Source organism: Protomyctophum bolini (genome assembly GCF_963924005.1).
Source record: "Protomyctophum bolini genome assembly, chromosome: 6".
NCBI classification, from domain to species: domain Eukaryota; kingdom Metazoa; phylum Chordata; class Actinopteri; order Myctophiformes; family Myctophidae; genus Protomyctophum; species Protomyctophum bolini.
The window spans coordinates 32,372,998-32,396,425 of NC_137867.1; the positions used below are offsets into that span (position 1 = coordinate 32,372,998).

The following is a 23,428-nucleotide window of genomic DNA, read 5'->3' on the forward strand; positions in this document are numbered from 1 at the left end:
AACTTGCATAGCATATTTAAAACCTCACAAACATATACTGTGCTAGAGAGCTCACATCATTGTGTCCTTTGTTTTCTTCCTATACAGTGACAGGCACCACATCGCTAAGTACTTTTCCACATGTTTACATAAGCATGAGCAGTCTATGACAATATTGAATCGGTCTTGATTTCGTCGACTATTACTATGACGAAAAAATGGAAACTAAATTAAAACTAAGCTATGACTAAATATATTGTCAAGGGACTAGTGGACAAGAGATCCAGTATAGGTAAAAGTCATTATAAACTTGGTTGCATGCGGAAAATAGCAAGCTGACCAGTGTGTGTAAAAAAGTGTAAAATCAGGCATCAAGGCCCTCCAAAATACATTTTAGTCGACTAATCAACTGTCGATTTAGTCGACTAAAACTAGACTAACACAAACAGACTAAAACATTCCAGGTGACTAAAACAAAATTAAAACTATTCAAGAGACTATGACTAAAACTAAAATCAAAATTTGCTGTCAAAAACACTGAAGGACTCACTGCTGAAATGGGATGAAATGCTGCTTGTCCTCATCGTCTGTTTTCCCATGGGCGATATCTGTTATGTCCATCACTGTGAAAACAATAATGCATTTGGAGCACCATGGTACCATCGGCTTTTGTCAGTTGATGGCTGTCAAGGAAGAGCTAATTTGCCTGCTCCAATACAATTCACCTATTAGGTACTACTGCTATTGCTGACAACTACTATTTCTGCAAATGATTTGACTTCCATATCCATAAAATACATATATAGTCAAATCCAGCTGCGTATTTCCATTGCGGTCCTTTATGAACACATTATGTAGTGATGCAAGATGTGTGTGCGTGCGTGCGCACGCGCACACACACACACGCACACACACACACACACTCAAGTCTACACACCCAATGGCCAACCAAAGCACCCATAGGTACAAGAAAATGTCCTTGTGGTACAAGTGTGCCTTCCACACTGGAGGTAGGGGGTAGTGGGGTACCGTATGATATTTTATAATTTTATAGTTCTTTCAACAGCAATTAGAGACTGTAGTTTCTGTTCCCCTGGGGGCCTAGCACCAGGGGGTGCATACAGCCAAAACACAGACAGACTGAAATACCCTGATCCTCTGCTGCAATGGATAATGCTTCTAAATTGTTGATTTCAGCCAGGATTTTTTTTCTGGCATATTTCTTTCCTGGCTATGAATAATGGGAGTTGCTTATTTCTTACTACAGCAAAGGAAATTATTTTCTCATCTAGCCCATTAATCTTCTATAAAGAGGGCTGCTAAACTCATTTCCACTGACTCTGTTTCCAAAGCAGCGTTAAGGCATTTTATACATCAGAAAATTAAGCAGGTGTGCCAATGTTATCTAGCACACTGATTCTGTCTTTTTGTAGGGTATAAATTCAACCATCGTGAGTCTATAAAAAGTATAGACATCACGGCCACTTTTGTTTTGGTTGGTCGGTCAGTCTGCCTGAGAGCTTGTTGTCACAGCTGCTTGTGTATCTTGTGCGTTATAAACATGACAAAAGAAGTCACATCACGCCCACAGACAGACAGACCCTCTTAAAGTAGGCTAGACTCCAGCAGAACCATGTAATAAATAACTATGAATCTTACCAGCAACACCAAATGGTCTTCTTAGGCCTCCAGTGTGTTTTTTGCCTTCTTTGAGCTCCATGCAGCCCACTCTGATGATCTGACACACTAGGAACAGGCGTTGTCTGATGAGGTCACTGCTGCTCAGGTCCTGGATAACGTGAACAACCACAAGTGTGGTGATTTGGGGACCCACAGCACATTCAAGGACAAAATGCAAGGTATTCAACCAACAGGTGCTTAGACATATTGCACAATAGGTACAGTATTCAATCACTGTAATGCTTTCAGGCAGTGTGACATTATAGTTTAGTTGTAGCTGTAGAGAGAAGCGGCACCCTGGTACCCCAGAAGTGCTTTGGATCAGTGTGCCATAGCATTATACTGAAAATGAGGAGATTTATGAAAAAAACTGTATTGCTTCTCAAATTGATTTTGGGCGTTAGTAAAAGTCTTGACATATACCAAATAAACAATTTGATTATTGTTGTCTAAATTAATTTTGTTTAACAGCAAACACATTTGATGATCTACTATTTCCAGGTAGTAAATAGGGGGTTTATCCATTTATCATTCTTGAGTAGTGCTTGGATGTGCCGTCCATACAGAGCAGACAAGAGCAGAAACCTGCTTTGGCCGCATATTGATTCAAATATGCGTCATGAATGTAAGAATTTCAGTGACAAAATGTAATATGTAATATGCCAAAATGCCTTGTGTAATGGATTTCTGGCTGTTGCATTGTATTGTAGCAGATCAATGAGTGCAGACGTACAGTCAGGATCGTGATAATTGGTTACCGTGAATAGCGCAGGCAGATTGTTGAGTTTCTCAATTTCTTTAGGCATGCCCATACTGTCCCAGCGCACCAGGAAGTTCTCACTGCACGGATTTCAATGACAAGCACAGTTAGGCATCTGCTTTTCTAATACATATTTTAACCTTAGGAAGAGGAAATGCAATGTGTGAATAGAAAAATGTTGTTTTTTTAAAGAATACATTACAAATAAAACTTTAAATCTAAATCTGAAACTAAAGCCAACTAAAACTGTAACTAAACAAATCTCAGATTGATGGTGGAATGGAAGGGTAAAGATGGACACAACCTGACCTGATGAACTCAGAATGGTCAGGGTCATAGAGAGACATGAGCAGCTCTGCGTCCTCTCCAATGTTGCACACAAAGTTCTTCAGGTTCATCAGAAGACTGTAGGTGTGCACAGTACTAAAGAGGGACTGACGCCTCATCTCCAGGTTCTGCAGTCGTGTCTGCAGAAGAACAAAGACACAGGTGTATGGGTATAAATGTTCACATGGACAGACACACCAATGTGTTGGGAGTGAAGTGACAGACGTTATCACTGAAAAACAATCATGCCTTCTCCTCTTGTATCCTGTCTTCAATACTGCGGGATGCAGTCTCATGGGCCCGGAACAGACTGACTGTGCTGGTGCTGTCTTGATCCATCGTGTTCCCCGATTCATCTCGTACAACCAGGTCCAGCCCCAGAATCCTGAGCATCAAAACACAGGCTTATCTGGAGCACCGCAATTCATGTTATTCATTAAAAACCTATGTCGGAATGCATTCTGGTGCAGCACAAGAAGAAAGCAATAGGCTTCATACCTGTTTCCATAATCAATCTTCGCGGTGACTTTCTTCTTAAGCTCTACAAGGTCATCCTTGGGGAGTGTGCCTGACACTATCTGAGATCGATACTCAATGAGACTATATGCCATCTGCTGAACAACCCTGAACTGCGTAGTCTTGTTGGTCTGTCAGATAAACAGGCCACATGCTATGCATTAACAAACCACCATCACAGAGAAGAGCCCTGGTATCAAAGTAGAAAACATCAAGGGTGTGCAATGCATATGATGAAAGTAGCAGAGAATTTGGGGTAGTGGGGAAATAGAGATAATCTGCACATACCACATAGAGGTTGTGCCATATCTGTGCCCATTCCCTCAGGGTGGCCCCCAGCTCCTGCACCAGGGGTAAATCTGCCGGGATAATTATTTCCTGCTGGCTACCGGCCAGAAAGAGAATAATACGATATTGGAAAAGTGGTCCATCATTCACAAATCACGTCATATCATTAGGATAGACTCTGGACACATTTCTATTCTATACATGATAAATAGTTGATCGTTTTCCCTTCTAAAAGCCAACAAAAGCATTACTGAGGGAGGCCTTGCTGATTATAATTACAAGCGCAGCATAATGTTATTGCCAAAGTGACGAGGTGGAGCGGAGCAAACGCAAAGTGGATTATCATCACAGTGTCGTGTTATTTAGTGATCACTGAGCTCACCCGATTCCCTCAACTCTCGCCTCTTTCAGGTGGATGTAGGAACCTGGGAAAATACCCTGAGGACAGATGGAATGTACAGTATTCAGAAACAAAAAGGAAATCTAGATAACAATGCTCATTTTGTTATGAGACCACTTGCACATTAAAATCCTCTGTTCGTTTGGTTAAATTAACACTTTTGATAACACTTTGTTTCACTGATAATGGCTTCCATACCTTCTGCGATTTGTCCCGTAGCGTGTATCCTCTGTACCACCCTGAGGAGAAATGGAGAAGTTTGATAGGTTGACAGCGATATATTAACATTACAGCAACAGGGAAGGGGTAAATGAGAGAGATGCAGACACATTTTATGTAGTTCACCCCAAATGAAAACAAAAACAAACCAAAAAGCATTTTTTTTGTTTTTTTTGTCCCATTCCTGAGCCAATAATCAGTCAATAGGAGACTCAGTAGGAGACTCTTTGAGTCTTTGGGTTAGAAATGCGACAAAAACAAAAGTCTGTCAATTCAAAGAGTCATGGGGTATCTAATTGATAGCATCTTTGGGTACTTAGAAGCGCTATACAAATTAGAGATATTATTATTATTATATATACTACTCCTTTAATAGATTCATCACACCGCTGGTTGGCTCGCCATAGTTTTCTGTGTCAGTTCGCTGGTGTAAGGAACGAAGGGATATGTTGGGGCCTGTTAACAGCACATGCTTGCTCACCTTCAAATGTCTCAAGTATGTGCACAGTGTCTCCCACTTGTAGACACAGCTCCTGCTGGCCTCTGGGATCATAATTGTAGATTGCTATGGGAGAAAGAAAAAGCATGACTGTCTTATTATGTAAACAACATACGAAGAGATTGCTAAAAGAAAGGCCTCGGGTGACAGCAAATGAAAGCAAATGAACCAATGAATGGCTTTAGAATTCCAATACTCCAGTTGGAAGGAGTTCAGAGAAGAGGGGATTTGCTTGTCCCGATTGCAATTAGGCTAGATTGCTTTATATGTGCATGAGATGATGCTGCGTCTTGCCATCTTCTGACAGTACTGTATTTTGCCTGCTGCTTTCTCCCACTACAGTATCAAAGCTATTGACTATAGCCGTATGGTCTTATATTCAACCAGTGTTACAGTTTTTATGCCTCCGCTGGCGAAAGCCATGGCATTATATTTCAGGCTGTACATCTGCCCCAGCCTCGTGAACGTGATATATCAGGACGCTTTTAGGGACTTTCTTCACATTTTTCAGAAACATCCACTTGGACTTGAGGATAGTACCGGTATGCAGCGAGCCGTGCACTTGCACTACATCATTTATATTGTAACTGGAGAGCCTACTTCACCCATACAATAATTAGTGGTGGGTTCAATTAATCGACATGGCAATATATCGATATACTCCGGACGATAATGTGAATCGATAGAGACTGCTATATCGATTGTGTGGGCGATGCAGTTTTGACATATAAACACATGGTGTAGGTGCACTTCACAGTAAAGCCACAAGGTGGCTTTTATTTTAATTTAAAGATCTCTGTGGATCTGAAAGTGTTTTATTGTATTTAATTCGCGCAATACTTAAAGGCTCTACAATAACCACATTTTGGTTATTGTATTGGGGGGGGGGGGGCGTAGTCAGTCAGTATTTTAGCCATGACGTGAGCTCCCCCTCCAGAGATACTTCCGGGTCCTACTTTTGTGTCCCCATAGAGTTATACTGTGACGCTACGTCAGACTAAATCTGAGACGAAAACAACCACGAAAGTCTAATTTTACCGCTTTCCTCGCAACAACAAAGCTTCTGCTCTCCCAAATTTGGCTGTGACAGACCGTCTGCCTCACACTGGATACTATCGCCATTTTATTTCATTGTGTCAACTAAATCTTCATTAATGCAAACTATGCAAACAACATACTCAAGCCTGCACACATTCTAAATATGCCCCCGAAATATTGTACTGAGCAAATGCCTGGACTGTTACCACCTTCAATAATAATGATAATAATAGTCTTTATTGTCTCCACATCTTTTTATTTTTGTCATGGAAACATTAATAATTCTACTCGAGTTGGAAGCATCTATCTTCATCAATCTTCAAAACTTGTCATGAAAATGTGGTCTCACTTCCTTCCTGGACTACAAGTCACACCTCCACGTAGCCTCCCCCCTCTCCACAAGGAGGGGCAGTGCACCAAAGCATTTTAGTCATTGTAGGAATTCAGCTATCCAGTCAAACCCTAGTCAAACACACAGACTTTAATTATTCTGGCCATAGGGTGCAAATTTCAAATTGTGCTACTGTTATGTACTACAAATACTATTAACATTGAGTAACTGCAGTTTCTCCCAGCTGTGAAATGTCCCTTTAACATTAGCGTTTTATCGCCGTCAGCTGGATATGTGCTTCAAATCCATATGAGTCAAACCGCATGGCTGGGACCATTTATTTATTTTTGGAACACAGTTCGTTTGACGCAGTATAAAAAAGGTCTATGGGAATTCACAATAGGGGGAAAAAGTGAGATTGCGTAGATTATGTCAGACTTTGGTGCTCTAGTCTATTGTGGACAGCAGTTGCACCCATATGGTATGCATATGCACCCTAACCACTTGCCTATCAGGATGCCACTAGGTAATTCCAGTTTCTGTATGTTGTGGTGCTTTTTATCCGTTTTTATAGTAAACCCCGTTTGAAAATTAAATCTTGCTTACAGCCCAATCATTCTTAAAACCAATAAGACGGTGTTGTGATGCCTTTTAAATAAGTAGTGAAGATAAGATGGGCCTAGTGATATTAGAAGAGGACAACCTTGAATCAGATGATCAGAGAAAAAATAGATATGATGAATCACCCTGCCTTTATCGCAGAAGCCTGCATTTGCAATTGTAAAGGCCCTTGACATCAGTTGATTTATGTCTTTGTTTTATTCTACTTAATTAGCAGCACATTCTGTGTGCAAGCGTGTGTGAGTTGAAGCTTCTATGGTTTCCTTTTAATGACTGTCGATTGGAATTACTGACGCCCTGAGGCTAAGGCTATAGCTCTGCAGTATAGTTAATGGCCACTGTTGGATCTGGTAGTTTACAAGCCTGTTACAACATAAACTAAAACAGAAGTACAGATTCAAGAACAGCTGACATCATATCCCTTTTTAATTTTATTTGATATCGGCCTCTGGTCAGTGGTCAACAGGGCTCCGCGATGATGACAACAGGGTGAACCAGAAGTTCTGCCCTACTCTACACTTGCCCTCAGTTTACAAACTCAAGATAATTCCTGGGGGCAGCTCTAGCTCAGCTATTCTAAGTTTCCAAATGTGTGGGAGGAATCATGCACACAGGAGCACATAATGTGTCCACTGCCCAGCCTCACACCCTCCTCCACCGTACTACTGCCCAGCCTCACACCCTCCTAGGAGCACATAATGTGTCCACTGCCCAGCCTCACACCCTCCTCTACCGTACTACTGCCCAGCCTTACACCCTCCTCCACCGTATACTGCCCAGCCTCACACCCTCCTAGGAGCACATAATGTGTCCACTGCCCAGCCTCACACCCTCCTCCACCGTATACTGCCCAGCCTCACACCCTCCTAGGAGCACATAATGTGTCCACTGCCCAGCCTCACACCCTCCTCCACCGTATACTGCCCAGCCTTACACCCTCCTCCACCGTATACTGCCCAGCCTCACACCCTCCTAGGAGCACATAATGTGTCCACTGCCCAGCCTCACACCCTCCTCCACCGTATACTGCCCAGCCTCACACCCTCCTAGGAGCACATAATGTGTCCACTGCCCAGCCTCACACCCTCCTCCACCGTACTACTGCCCAGCCTCACACCCTCCTCCACCGTATACTGCCCAGCCTCACACCCTCCTCCACCGTACTACTGCCCAGCCTCACACCCTTCTCCAAGTACTGCAACCTCTTTCTGCCTGTTCAGCATAGGTCTATGCTTGCACAACATGCATGTCGTCTCCGTCTAAAACTAAAGAAAGAAAACTAGAAAAAGTGCCCCTCGGGGCACAGGTCTCCACAAGGATAATAGCATTTAGGTTTGGAAAACATTGGCCTCATGGTGGCGCTATAACAGGCAGATGTGGAAAATGCAGGGCAAATATTTTTCCTCGTCTCTAGGGAGCGAGCATACACAAAGTTGTCCATAGATCGGTGCAGGTATACTGTAGGTGAAAACATGAATTGGCCTGTTATAGCACCACCATGAGGCTGATGTGTTTTTTTAGTGGCATTTGTTCCTCTGCCTAGTGGGAATGTGCGTGCATAATTTTAGGGAAATCACACGCTGTGTTTATGATTGAGGCATTTTGTTCAAAACGGACAAATCCTGCAGACTTTGGAAGGCAATCTTAGGCAATGGGGATGGAATATGGGGAAGCAGACATGGCCGTGTTGATCACATGACTATGGAGATAGTGTATACCGATTTGCGATGTATGGATGAAATGTGGATGAGTAATTACAGAAATGTGATTTGTTAAAATCGGCCTCATGGTGGCGTTATAAGTTTAACAGGCCGTTGTGGGAGAATTGGGGCGGAGGTTAGTCGTTGGCATCCAGGGAGTGTGTGTGCAGTGTTATATGATGAAATCATCATATAAACAGTTAATATTTGCGTGTGTGTTTGTGTGTGTGTTAGGTTGTGCACAGGTGGTGAAAAACAACCATGCTGTTTTCGTGCTCAGACACACCCAGCCACCCAGGCACCCACCCACCCACACACAGAGCTCCGTAAGGGAGTGGTTGCACCACTCAAAAAAACCTGCAGACACGCACAACTTCCACTTAGAAGACTGGGTGACAGCAGACTGCTGGGCGGCGCTGGAGCTTTGGAATTGGGGGTCAGATCAACATATCCACCTGGGTGACAGCAGACTGCTGGGCGAGCACTGGCGCTTTGGCATGGGGGGTCAGATCAACATATGGAATTAATTCTGTATTGGCCATATATGGAGTGTGTATTGAGTGTACAGGGTGTCAGATCAACATAGGGAAAGTCAGAACAGGTCAGCTCCATATATGGAGACCTAAATGTGGCAGCGGGGGCAGTGTCTTGAGTGTACAAGGTTTGATGATGATCACGTGATGTCACAAGGTATGACCAAATATGGGGCGTGACTGACTGACGGGAAATGCACAAACAAGCTCACAAGGCATGACATCGTGACGCGTTATGAGCTCGTACTAGATGGCTATGTTTGCGTGACGCGCTTGTACGACAAACCAATGAAGATACAAGGTTTCTGCCCGACAGCGACTATATACAAGCTCTCGTGTATGTACACATACAGTAAAGTACATTTTGCAATCTGCATGCGCACACACACACACACACACACACACACACACACACACACAACAATGGCATTGCAACACAAGAGAAACCTTTTGCAAACAACACTGTAGCTCAGTTCTTTGTCATTACAGAGACTACAGACACATACTCATACTACTCATAGCAAGATACAGCAGCTATGAGCAGGAGCTGTGCCCTGACTTGCATGGTGATAATCCTTGTTGCTAGAGGCTAGGGCTTTCAAAGCACGCTTCAACTGGCTCAGCTCATCACACCTCTCAGTCTGAATACCAAAACACCACGAATAATGAATGTGACCACTACTTCTGTCCCCCATCATTTATCCCCCGTTGATGCCATGTCTTGCCTTCTTAAACTCACATGAATGAATAGACTAATGTAATAATGCCCAATTCTCAACTAAATTGTCTTAAACATTAGTAAAACGGTTTAGTTGTGGACTTACATTTCATCATTTGTGTCTGTGTTGAACCCTATAGCATCCTTATTTTGGAGGGAACATTGACTGAAAATAGCTGATCTACAAGTCCTAAACGCCTCACAATGAAATGAGCTGTGAGCTTGTAGATCTGCTATTTTTGAGATTTGGTATAGCGGGGGGAAGAGTAAGTGGATGAAGTACAGAGCCAACTCAGGTGAAGTTTACCAAGTATTGATGGTTCAAATGGTCAAAATACACTGGAAGCCCATGTCTTCTATAAGCATATTTATCGTCTGTGCTGATAACACCTTGCTGTGAGAACCCTCATGACCACAACCACGTTTGCAAAGATCAGAAATCCAGATTAAGGATTCTAAAAACGCCTCATACCAACCACCAGTGTTCTTTTGATTCATTTAAACATGTCCATGCCGGCATGCCATTGTGTCCTGATCTCTAACTGGGCAAAGAGCAGGGTCAGGCCATTCAAAAGTAAAACAATGATATAAAACTATTTTGAATAGGTTTGTGCACATCATAACCTCCTTAAAAACAACATTCACCATTTTCATTCTCTTATGAAGCCTCACACAAAGCTCCTAAAAAAACCTACTAAAGAAATGGCATCTGCCTCTCTGGCCATGCCGAGAGTGACAATGGTTCATTCACCAACTTGACACAGTGTGCAGGCCAGGCAACAGCAGGGCGATATGCCAATCTATCCATTCAAGCATGATGTGATGCTCCACTAAGGACAGTAGACTCATAGCAGCACAGCTCAGTGGCGCAACAGCAAATCTATGACACACCATTTCCAACATTGACTTGTTGAACACCAGAGAAATGTTAGAGGCCCAGGGCTTTTCTTATAGGAATCCAATAAAACTTTTCTCCTAGCCGGTCCAAGTGCAGTGTCATCATTAAATGTTGGTACGGTCAGACTCAGCAGGATTTAGAATGTGCCATCACTGAACTGAACTGGATGAATAATATCTGGAGGTCTAAGCAGACATGACACAACAGAAATCCAGGTACACAACAATGCACCTACCACCCGTCCCTGCCTGTACAGAACATAAAAGATTAGAGATAACCCAAGGTTTTTTTCTTTTTAACTGGGGTAAAAGGGGCATTTCTTTGCAAGAAAGCAGCGTTTCTTCAAAATGTGGGCATTTCACCTTTTTGATGATTGGTTTGTTTGCTATCGCTTCCCAAGTTCCCATGCTCTGGAGGGTTGGCCAGAGATTCCAATATGGCAGGCAGAGTGCTGTAAAGTTAGTAGTTGCACAGGCATGCTCACTGAGCAAGGAGTGAAATCTGGATGGGAGCTGTATTTTTGCGCTCACGTGATTTCCTGGTTCCTGGTGTCAATGAGGACTGCCTTCTAACCGGAAAGCAAAAGAACATGTGGATCACCTAAACACAGGCCCATGGCCGTCTTGAGCTGATAGGTAGAACAGGCAGGCAGATCACGACATTACACAAGCTTCCGTTATTAGTTATTGCGAAAGCAATGAGCACTTACTATGAGACCTAGCAGATCATGTCTGTCTGTCTGTGTGTGTGTGTCTGTCTGTGTGTCCCACCTTTGTGCCCATATATGGAGCTGAGTGATTTGTTTGTGATTGATGCAACACACTCCATATTTGGACGTATAGCTGCTTTGGGGACTCCTTATATGGTTATAGCTAAGTTAAAAACTTAACTTAAAAATAACTTAACTTAAATATGTACGAGCTGCGTTCGCTTCCCGCGTTTGCGCGTCTTACTGGTAGTAGTATATTATAATATATAGTAGTTATTTAGTTCATATTTTAACGCGATTTCCTCGTATGAATGGAAACGCCAAAGTGATTTCCTGATTTTCTCATATGAATGGAAGTTGGACCGGCCTATGGAAACGCCAAAGTGATTTCTTAGGTTTAACATCCTCTTAACAAAAATAAATTGAAAAAACAGACAGACGCATAGGCCTATAAATAGAATAACTATAATACATGTTAAAAACGGAAGTTTGTGTAATGTCACAATCTGCCTGCCTGGCTCTTAACAGCGCTGCCTGTCAGCCTGTCACTCAAGACGGCCGTGGGCCTGTGTTTAGGCGCAAGGGCCACGCCTCCATGTTCTTTTGCGGTCCGGTTAGAAAGCAGACGTCAATGAGACTCAAACAGTGACTCATAGATTAGCGAAGAGCGCCATCTAGCGTGAAAACTAAAAACACACGACGTGTCAAAATTACGTTGGCAGTGTGGGCTTCTGGAAAAAGAAAATGTTGTTACGTACTTGGCACGCGATATCTATGGGCTTAGGTAATTTATTATCATTACGTTTGGGGAAACATTTCATATCCACTCAGGTAACTTTTAAGGTGGACTAGGCTGCTGGCAGCTCAGACACACTTTCACTCCGATACGGATACTCTCAGAGTGAGAATGGATATTGTGTTGAGACCAGCAGGAATCTGAAACAATTTACATTAAACCAAGTTGACAACACACATGTAGTGTACTAGCAAAATAAACATCAGATAGTCTACAAAACCCTTTCCTTCAAGTAAAATACTACACAATTTCTAATAATACATTAACCCACTCTATTTTGTATTTCCAAGGCTCAGGCCTTATAGAGGGTATGCGCGTGACATCATCATATCTGGAAGTTATGCGGGAACACCTACTGAATGGTAAAAAAAACTACTTTCTGGCCTTGACAGCCCATACATCCAAACAGAAAAGTCCTATTTGATTGTATTAAATGACGTTAAACAATGTTTAACTCACTTTTCCACTCACATTGCCACTCAATTTGCCACTCGATTTACCATTCCCTTTATGCATGCGCATACCCTCTTTACCTCACTATATACCGTATATCTACAAGTTAGAAAGCAAAGGAATTACTGTACAGAAGAGACACTAAGCCTTTGCATTAAGTTTTTTCCAAGAAGGATTACAGGCATCTGTAAGTAGGTTTTCATCACATTACAAGTAAATTATCATCACTGAAATTATACTGTCTGCGATATAATATTGTAAATACCCAGTAAATAATACACAAATACACAGTGTGCGAAAATCCTCTGGAGTTATAACACGCAATATGTAGAGTTCCTCTGTCTGTAAAAAGTGTTTCATTCAGTGTGCTCAGAAATGGTGGGGTCAAACTTAAGATCAACAGCATTATACTGCCCTACTATGAACCCACTCCTTCCAGTGTATGCATATGCTAAGCTAATGCCATGGGCAGTATTTCAGTTACATGTATTTGAAATGTATTCCATTAGTTATTAATTATGACTGAGTATTTTGCCATTTGTATTACTGCCCTGAAGAAATGCCCATGTAATTTGTAGGATACTTTACAGAACAGTATTTCAATTTAGTTGCCATTCCAGCAAGTTATGCAAAGAAAAACAGCCAGTAACATACTGGCACTGTAATGAAAATATAGCTAATGTTGGTCATTTCAATGGCAGAACCAGTCCACGGAACTAAATTGGAAGTCTGTGTTGCACATAAAGCATGTTCCCCCGGTGAAGCTCTTCTTATGAAATGTACCCAGTTCACATCACCTGACAAGAGTTTGTCATCCAGCTAAGTACATTGAGCACAGGCATCAGCATCAGTGACGTGAATCTAGGCAGTGCAGAGGATGACTGCACCTGCAGGGGACCCAAAGGATGGGGGCCTGCTTATCACACCAATTGCAGTGTTCTATTTCACAACATACATTAATTGTCATAATATAACCTTCACTTTGGTTCAATATCCTAATATAAATGCACTACGTCTCTGTGTGTACATGTGTACGTAGTACGTATGTGTCACTGTGCATTACGTCTGTAATCCACAAAACTCGAGAACCGTTCGCCCCACCGACTTCAATTTTTTGACACACGCATTCCACACCATGCACCACAGTGTCCGGTGTCATCCATATATGGAGCTGGCGGCCTGTTCTGACATCACAATGATGTTCTGACATCTGCACAAATACGTTTGCGTTTACATACACAAATACTCAAAATTGTCCATCATTGTCAATGGCATTTCATGTTTGTGTTAGGACAAAAGCTGGACATAGGCCCTGCTGTGTTGAGTGTACTGTTAAGTAACTGTAATTTTGCGATAAGATATTTTAGGCCATCCCTGACCCTGATCCAACCATGGATGGATAGTGGATACACATTACACATACAGTATTGTAGTTTAGTACAATTTAGCTTGAAACTTTTCTGAGATATATTGTAATGTTTCAAGTTGTGCCAACAAACACTTCACTAGCCAGTTTATCAACATACACAATATTACATCGTCCGAAGGAAAACACAAAACAAGAAGTATGCATATTATATTCTTTATCTGCTGATTCCAGTTCTTCACTTCGGCTACTGATACTTAATTTGTCGCCATGTAGAGAATCCAGGGAAGCCATTCAGTTATATGACAGTGTAACCATTATAACTGGGTTTATTCTCTCAGTTTCCATATTAATGAGGCAGAGCCTGTGTATTCATTGATATGATCAGAAACCTTGTAACCTCAAGTGATGTCTCATTTATAGATATGCTCTGAGCCTTGCAAATCCCAAATGAAAATATCACACCCAGTACAAGGCAAGTCTAGTACACAGAGTCAAATTGATCAATGTATGAGACACATGGCAAGAGCATCTACTCTACACCGTCAAACAGAATGAAGTGAGCAACAGTGCTGAAGGTGTTTGGCTCTACAAGGATTAAGAGAGAAAATTCCTCAACATCGGCTTCTAAAAAGATCATGCTATATTAACCAAGAGGGAGGGTCTTTGTGCCATGGACTAAACCTGACTGGAATTTCTGCAAAGAAATGTGTGCTTTACTCTAGAGTAGACAATAGTGGCAACTGAATACTTCCCTTTCAAAATAAAAAGCAGTAATGTGATCCAGGACAGGTTAGTAGCCAGTAAGTTAGTTAGGGCCTGTGCTCTATTCAGGCCTTTCGTTGTGTTTATCTTAAAGTTGCTAATACATGTTATATCAATCAACGTTTCAACTGCATTCACTATTAGCCCTTAACACTGAACGCGCACTGTTCACCAACGTTGGTGTCATCACAAGTTGAAGTTCCCCACTTCCTGTAACAACAGTAACACTGATTTACCTTGAGGGCGTGGAGGGCAGGCATACCTGATAGTACGCGCGCACGCGCACACACACAGTGACACACACACACACACACACACACACGATCGTGGGTTCGTGGCAACCCTGGCTTACAACTACACAAAGTACCGTACAATTAAACAACCATGTTGTAACGAAACAATCTTTTTAGTTGTAATGTTGTAACGAAAGCCATAAGTTTAACAGACAAAGCTTCTAATCAATCAACAGCTAACTTTAAACATTTCATAACTTGAACTGGTAAGACTGCAATTCAGAGCGCCAGTGTGTCCAAACGCGTTATATTGCATTCGTCGCATATATGTTTGCTGCATGGGGTTCTTTCATCGCCAAATCGCAACAAAAATGACAACAAGCGCGTCTCCAGAGGTTCCAGAGCCGCTTTCAAGTTTCACAGACAGGACTGGAGGCAAAGGCAGCCAAGTTGCAGCAGAGCAAAGAAAACAAACCCACGTCGGAGTTTCAATAACATCTAGTAGGCTAGTTTAGAAACTTACCAACGCCATATTTCTCTTTTTTAGTTGGGATCCAACGGGTCATTACGGGGGAAGTAAAGGCGAATAAATAAATAAATACATAAAAAAAATAGCTGAACTGGGAGAGTGGCACACTTTTCTCGCCCCGAATTCTAGAGTTCCGCCATCATGACTTCAAAGGGGGAGGGGAGAGAGGGGGGAAACTGTGCGTGAACGCCAAAGGGATTGGCGTAGAAAGGTATGACAGACAAGTTACAAGTAGACCTCGGTGAGAAAAAAATATGAATCGAAATCATCAGATAAAATTGATTATTTCGTGTAATTATATACATAATGTTAATATGGCTATTATTTATCAACATTTAGCTATTTGATTCGACTACTGATTTTATTGGCTATGTTCTGAGTTTGATTAATTCATTGATTAACTATTTATTAACAGATTGGAGAATTACAGTACATTTCCAGCACAACTCAATACAAAACTGTTAACTGTGGACAACACCATAAAACATTACACTTGTTTACAACAGGGTCCACCATGTCCAATTCATGATCATAACATTTAGACTTAGAGACTTAGGCCTACAGATATACACTAGTAGGCTAGTAGTATAAGTAGCCTTGCTGAGCCACTACTATAAAGCCAAAAACAGGAAATAATCATGGGTAAAATGGGGAAACTAGATAAAGTGTCCCTCAGCACAGGTCTATGTCATTCTCTAAGGTTTATACCAGGGCAGGTCAGGTTGTGGCCTCCTGGTGGCGCTATAATAGGCCAATGTGAAAAGGGTGCCATTCTTCTTGGCAATTGGATGATTTGAGGCATATGGTTCCAAAAATCCACATGTTGGTGGCGCTATAACAGGCCAATGTGAAAAGGGTGGGATATATTCCTCAGCCTAGTAGGAAAGAAGCACGCTGCGTTCATGATTTGAGGCTTTTTGTTCAAAAGGAGCCAATCCTGCAAACTTTGAAAGACAATGTTAGCCAATTAGGATGGAATATGAAATATCTGACAGATCCGTCTTGAACACATGACTATAGAGATACTGTGTAACGATTTGCGGGATTTTTGGACAGAGGAGTAATATCCAAAAATGTGTTTTTTTAACATGCTGTTCTACCTCCTGGTGGCGCTATAACATGCTGTTCTGGAAAATGTGGGGCAGAGGTTCATTGTTGGCATCCAGGGAGTGTGCGTGCAAAATTTGACACCGACCGGGTTAACGGTGCCGGAGATTAGCTGGTAACAGACAGACGGACGGATGGACGGAAGGACGCACACACACATTCACACACGGACGGACTCACAGGCGTGCAAAACATATACTCTCTCCCCATGCCTTTGGCCTGGTGGACACAAAAAACATATACAGTGAGGGGGAAAATGGGTTGGGGGGGATTCAGATTTTACGGGGGCCAGTTTCGAATTGCAGCCATCCGTAGGTGCCCTTTGAGAGTGGTTTTGAAGGAGTCAAATCTGGGTTGCACATGGTTTGTTGAACTCCCTCTGATGTTATGGGTGTGGACTTCGTTGACATTAAGGAAGTATTTAGACAGGTACATGGGTATCTTGGTGGTGTATCAAATCTTGTGGACCAGACCCATTGCAAGATGCTGTACTCTGTACTCTGTCAACCCTAAGCCATTCCAGCCTATCAAAGTGGGCAGGGGTGAGGTGGGTTGGGGGAGTGAGGCCAATTAGTAGCCTGACCAGTTTGTTTTGAGAAGTCTGGAGCCTTGTTTTAAGGGCCTTTGAGGTGCTATTCTGCTGTAGATTAGAATTATTAGCCTTGGATCATAATAATATATATGACAGACTTGACAGTGTTGTACCAAAGCTACATGCTGAAAACACCAACAGTTGTAATCCAATAGGCTATTTTGTGCCAGTAGCCAGATCAACATAGCCTGTGTAGTGTGGTAGCCTATATCACAATATAGTCATTCACCTAATTTATGGAATTTATTTTTGTTTTTATTTATTTATTTATTTTTCCTCTCCATGAAATTATTACTGGGGAAATGTGTTTTGAGGTTTTTTGGAAATAATAATTAAAAACAAGATGTTGGAAGGAAACTAAAAATAAAGGGACAATTTAAAATTGGTCACTATATATGTCATTAAATGTTCTGATGAATTGAAAATGGAGGACCCCAATGGAAACAAGCCATAGTGCTTTCTTGGGGGTTTTAATCCTTTTAGCAGACCTTGTATTGTACTGTGCTTTGTTGTGCTTATTTTACAAACTGTTGTAACATTTTCAATCAATCAATCAATCAAGCAAGCAAGCAAGCAAGCAATTTACCGCTGTTTGGGACCTGGTATCCCACTTTTGTTTTCCCATTATGTTGCTGCTGGTGCCACTGCCAATGGTCAGTCAAATGGTGCTGTCAGTAATGTTTATGTCATACCTGTGTTACTCGCTCCCTCTAACAGCTTGATACAGTATCTGTTCTTTATTTGTGTTGTATCAGCAATGGGGCTGCTTGACAGCAAAGCTTGTATAGAATTCATAAAGGCACATTGTTGGTGATTAGTCACATAGAAAGACAGTGTAGACAATGTATTTCTATGGATCAAGAGATGCCACAGTCACTCAGGAGCCACTTATTTAACATGAATGAGATTACTTTTTCTGTTTAATAGGCCATGAAAACACAGTGCTAGACACTACACTACCTGTGGAAAGATACAGGGATAATGATGCAGATAAATCATCCTGCTGTGTGATCTCTTGTAGCCTATTTATGTTTGTCATACTTTGTAGATTTGTTGAATGTGGTTTTGCACTGGAACCTCATCTGGGCATTGATCATGAAGAAATACAATATTCATCTGAAACCTAGGCTCTCGTCAACAACTCACATTCCCCTTTTGGCTCTGAATCCAAACATTAATGTCCACTCCTGTCAGTGTAGTCAGGTCAGACTCAGCAGGATACTAATTACAGGCATGTGCACAGTATAAAGGCTTTTAAATAGACCCCTAAGGCGTAAGGCCTAAGGGTCCACTACTATGTGTGGTTTATTGTGTTTTAGCAGTTGCAACATAATGCAAGGATTGCATTCTGGTGTGAATTAAGAATACAACATTGCCACCATCTGACAGTTTTGTGCTATTACATTTAGGGTGTAAATAGTGTACCGGTATTTCCTTTTTTAGCATTTTAACCTCTGCATGTCTGGTTCAATCATGGGATCTTTAAAGATACCGTAGATTGTTTCATAGCGTGTGTGTGTGTGTGTGTGTGTGTGTGTGTGTGTGTGTGTGTGTGTGTGTGTGTGTGTGTGTGTGTGTGTGTGTGTGTGTGTGTGTGTGTGTGTGTGTGTGTGTGTGTGTGTGTGTGTGTGTGTGCGTGTGCGTGTGCGTGTGCGCGTTTAAGCAAAATACATTGCATGCAGCATTGTTATCTTTAAAATCTGTTATTTTCAGCAAGCGACAGCATACTCATACTCTTGCATAAGCAAAGAGTGTGCAAGAATAGAAGCTAGTCTAAGAAGCAACATAATGTAAGATGTATAATTTACAATTTGGGCATTTAGCAGACACTCTTATCCAGAGCGACTTACAAGTGCAAAATCAGAGTAAGTGGCTTGAACCCCAGTCAACAAATGACAGGGTAATAGTCACATAAATAGAAGACAACATAAATAATGTAGTGCTTGAAAGAAACCATGCAGGATACCAGGAAATAGCTAGCATCTGCCTAAACAGAATCCTATAACATGTTTTGCATTTATGGGAAAGCAAAAACAACTCTAAATAACAAAATGTGAACATATCTGCATAATATAACTAGTGTCTATCAACAAAAAAAAGATAACAAGAAGTAAAGGAAAGAGGAGTGCTACGGGGTGAGGTGGCCGAGTCTGAAGAGGTGAGTTTTGTGGTGCACCATGGGGAGTGAGTCTACAGTCCTCACTCCTCACTCAGGATACAATGCTGAGGACTGAGTTATAGTCAAAGTCATAGTCGAAGATGGCCCCTGATAAATGAGGGCTCAATCCTTTTTTCACATTCTACATACCTGGCTACTAAATTATTATTTACCCCCAATACTCCCATGCATACTTCCCATTGCTGACCCCTATGCCGTTCTTAACTTCTTATTTATTCATTTATTCTTTATTATATCCAGTATTATCATTATTATTATCTTGTTGTTATATTGATGTTATAGCACAGTTTGATGAGCATGCCACAACCAACATACCTGTATAATAATAATAAAAACAGTGAGTGACAAATTTACACTCAGTGCATACTGAGACTGCAGACAGAATTCCATAAAACAGGACCCCATACAGTAAAATCCTCTGCGTTAATTTAACTCTGAGACTGAGAGTGTAGAAGATTAGGCAAACTGCAAACACAGCTGATTTTGCTGTGCATATCCTAAATAGTTATGCAACTTATCATGGGACCAATCATGATAGTTGCACATGTAAAAACCATACATGTAAAGAACACAATGAAAGTTATACATGGGTAAATTTCCTTTATTATGGTACATGTGCAGTATTATATCAAAACTGGAATAAATGCATAAAACAGTACGGAGGCTCATTTGTTTTCAGTAATGCATTTCTGTACCCATTGTGCATCCATATAGCACTAAACATTTGCGATTACAAAACAACATAATTTAAAATGTTAAGTAGAAAATTCTAAATCATTCAATTAAATGGTTTGTTGTACCAGACTAACATTGAAGATTTCCAGTGATCACCAGAGGGAGCCACAACTCTTATTTAACATCTATAGTTTCTTTGTGGCAACACTGGTGTGTGACAAGGGCACTCATGTTTATCAGGTTGTGGCTTTGTTTGATGACCATAGCATTTGTAAACATAAAGTGTAATGTATACTTTGTTAAATAAAAACAATGCAAACTGTTTTCTTTATCCCTCAGAATTTGTCACTCTTAGCATAGGCCTACTATCTGGATATACCAATGGACCGTCACGGACGACTTCATAGTGTTGCTATTTTCTTTTCCTTTTCCTGCAAAGGACATTGTCAAAATTGCACCTGTCACATTGTCACAAGTCACCTGTTTGAGAGATGTTAAAATGTTGGAAAAACTAAATGATTGTGTGTCCACTGACTCCATACTGTACATAAAACTGTTTAGCCTTGTTATGGGGTTCTCAAAGACAAATTGCAATGCCGGCTTCTTTTTCATCAAAGATGTGATGGATTTCCTCAAAGTGTATTATTCTTGCAACAGGATGGCAGACATGGGTCCATTCACAGCTGTAACTTAGCTGTGACACAGTAATCCTCCCATCCTTGCGAGAGAGCTCTCTAGTGTAGACTATTACATTGTTCCCACCTTATCATCAGCACCACCTGACACTCCCTTCCGTGTCTGAAAATGTAGCATAAATCACTGCTGTTCTAAGCCTAAGCATTAATGACTAGGCTCATACTGTGTGCATATGTCCATGTGTCTGTCTTTGTTCAGTCAATCTGCCAATGTCAGACAAGTAGCCTACATACAGTAGCCATATTTAAGCATTAAGGTAATATTATAGCAATAAAGAAAAAAACCTTTCTTTGAAAGGATGCTTTAAAGGAGTAGTTCACCCTAAATAAATACTTATTTTCTATCAATTACACACCCCATGGAGCCTTGAATTTATGGAGTGTCTTTTATTCCTAAACCAATAATTTGATAACCGACTGGACTCAAAGAGTCTCTTTTGAGTCTCCTACCGGAAGCGCACATGCAGTCTGAATAATTTCAAGTAAGAAACTAAGTGATATTGTAAGTAAGTGTCCCTGAACTAAGTCAACCTTTCTGGTCACAACAAAGCCACGCCATCAAGCTGCTGAATAGGTGCTGAGCCATCTCAGTCTTTACAATACAATACATGCTCCTATTATATTGGTGTAGGCCTATCACATTATGTACAGTATTATGACTGGGAATACACTCCGATTGCCATTATATTTATATTTGACATCTGATACTATTTGTTAAGAGAGAAGAGGCAATCTGACTTTACTGGACATTTGTTTTGATATTCAATATTTTCACTCTATTTATTTTCTCTTTTTTAACTGATGCAACTACTCATGGGTATCTAGAATTTCACACTTTTTCACCTGTATATTTGTGACACTAAAGTGTAGTTGAAGTATCTCCTACCCAGACAAAGGATAGTGGTAGATGCAGGGAAATCTTGCTTAGGCATGGGGTAAACTGAGGACAAAGTTGCATATATTTTGGGGGGAGTTGCATCTCTTTGACGCATATGAGATACTTATGTAACTTACATAGAATTTTATGTAGACATATAGCAATAGCACTCTAGTAGTGTATACTCATAGTTTCATTGTACAGATATTCTACCACTAGGTAGATGTTAGGTCCTTAGCTTGCTTATGCTACTTGATGACTATTTCTATGTATTTGATGTACCATGTGGTGTTCTTGATTTAGAGCGTCTGCTAAATGCCTAAATTGTATACCATAGGGCCCTATTTATCATCTATTTACAGTATGCATATACACAGTGTATGTATTTATCTATGCATATATGTATGCATGTGTATGCATGTATACACGTGTGTGTGTGTGTGTGTGTGTGTGTGTGTGTGTGTGTGTGTGTGTGTGTGTGTGTGTGTGTGTGTAATACTTTGTTGTTAATTTAAGTCTGAGTGTGAAAATGGAACCGTCGGGGTGGGGGAACTATGGAAGGAATGCTTACCTTTATGATGGCTAAAAAAACTGCCCGTCCTCTGTCAAGGTTTAGTACAGTGAGCTATTACTCAACAGCGGTCTGTCTGTCCTCTCTCTCTGTTTCGTTAATTCTCCCTCTGTCTCTCCACCTTCTTCCCTTCCTTCACTCTCCCTCCCTTTCGGCTGTCTCTCTCTAATGAAATTGCTTTCCTCGGCTGTCCTCCATTAGCTGACACTTGGCCAGATCCTTTGGTGCAGCAGTCTAGCTGAGTCATAAAGGTTTCAGCAGGCCCTGATTTATGACCATGATGTGGCTGAGGGTGAGGCAGCAGGAAAAACCCTGGTATCAGCTCACTGAACACAGAAAGACGTTGGGCATAACTGGATAGATAGAGGACCTATAGCCTACTGACTTATGAGATGAGGACACACACACAAGCACATCACAGTAATGCTGCCTTTATCCTGTGATGTTTATTTCCTTATGACTTGGTCAGTGTAGGGAAAATGAGATGAGGTGGCAATTGTATTGTAAATAATGAAGAATGTGAGGAATAATATTCTCAAAGTTGTAAATCTTTCATACAAGAACAGAAATTGATCCTGCATAGTAGTGATAGAATCAGGAGCACTTCTTTCCAAGACACTATCTGGGATAGTGGGATTCTGGGCTGCTTTGTCAAATGGGTGGAGTCTAAGGCAAATCCAAATACTGTAGTCTCCATTAATCTCCATTAACAGAGGTCCATTCTGTTCCAACCCATAGGCAGAAAAGATATTAACTGACTAATGACTCAATAAAGTATTTTTCCGTGCTGGTCAAAATTAAACAGAAAGAAACATTTTCTGTCAATAGACATATTGACTATATTTACTAAGCCTAATATAAATTGATTGATAAGTTCATTACCGTTTCCAGTGTTTACAAAGGGGGAAAACACAACAAAAAGGGTTAGTGAAAACAAGTCAACAGTATTTTAATATTTTTTAAGGCTTTATTGGAGTTTAGTGCAGCACATCATGGATCTCCCTCTGAGGAGTAAGGCATTTGAAATTGGGCATTGAACAAACTATAAACATATTGTGACAATAAAGCACATGTTAACCACAAAGATTCCACAAAGTATTTGTACATCCGCTTTTGCAAATCATGGTGTTAAATCGATTAGCTTTTGCTGTTGTTGTTGTTGTTGTTGTTGTACTAGATTATTTTATTTGCTGGTACTGCGCATACATGCGTAGTTGCGTACATGCTCTGGCTCACTGACAGCTTGATCATAGAGGTGTTCACCAGCATACTGGCTCCTGATTCACAGAGGATTTTCATTATATGATTGTACTGGATGGTCTCAGTGTATAGGCTAATAGCACCATGGTAGACATCCCTATTCAGCATGTACAT

General features: G+C 41.1%; 1 protein-coding gene across 1 annotated transcript in view; it reads right to left on the minus strand.

Annotated features, from left to right (window-relative positions):
- The window catches only part of dock5 (dedicator of cytokinesis 5), a 49,229-nt gene extending 33,735 nt beyond the window's left edge, over positions 1–15,494 (minus strand). The window contains exons 1-11 of the mRNA XM_080766284.1: positions 15,353–15,494; positions 4,651–4,734; positions 4,149–4,189; positions 3,933–3,988; positions 3,551–3,647; positions 3,245–3,393; positions 2,996–3,131; positions 2,729–2,886; positions 2,418–2,499; positions 1,639–1,768; positions 530–602 (exon numbers count right to left, since the gene is read on the minus strand). Coding sequence (XP_080622410.1) covers positions 530–602; positions 1,639–1,768; positions 2,418–2,499; positions 2,729–2,886; positions 2,996–3,131; positions 3,245–3,393; positions 3,551–3,647; positions 3,933–3,988; positions 4,149–4,189; positions 4,651–4,734; positions 15,353–15,395 — 1,049 coding nt within the window. The 5' untranslated portion in view covers positions 15,396–15,494. The remainder of the gene's footprint in view (positions 1–529; positions 603–1,638; positions 1,769–2,417; positions 2,500–2,728; positions 2,887–2,995; positions 3,132–3,244; positions 3,394–3,550; positions 3,648–3,932; positions 3,989–4,148; positions 4,190–4,650; positions 4,735–15,352) is intronic.
- Between the last annotated feature and the right edge of the window lie 7,934 nt (positions 15,495–23,428).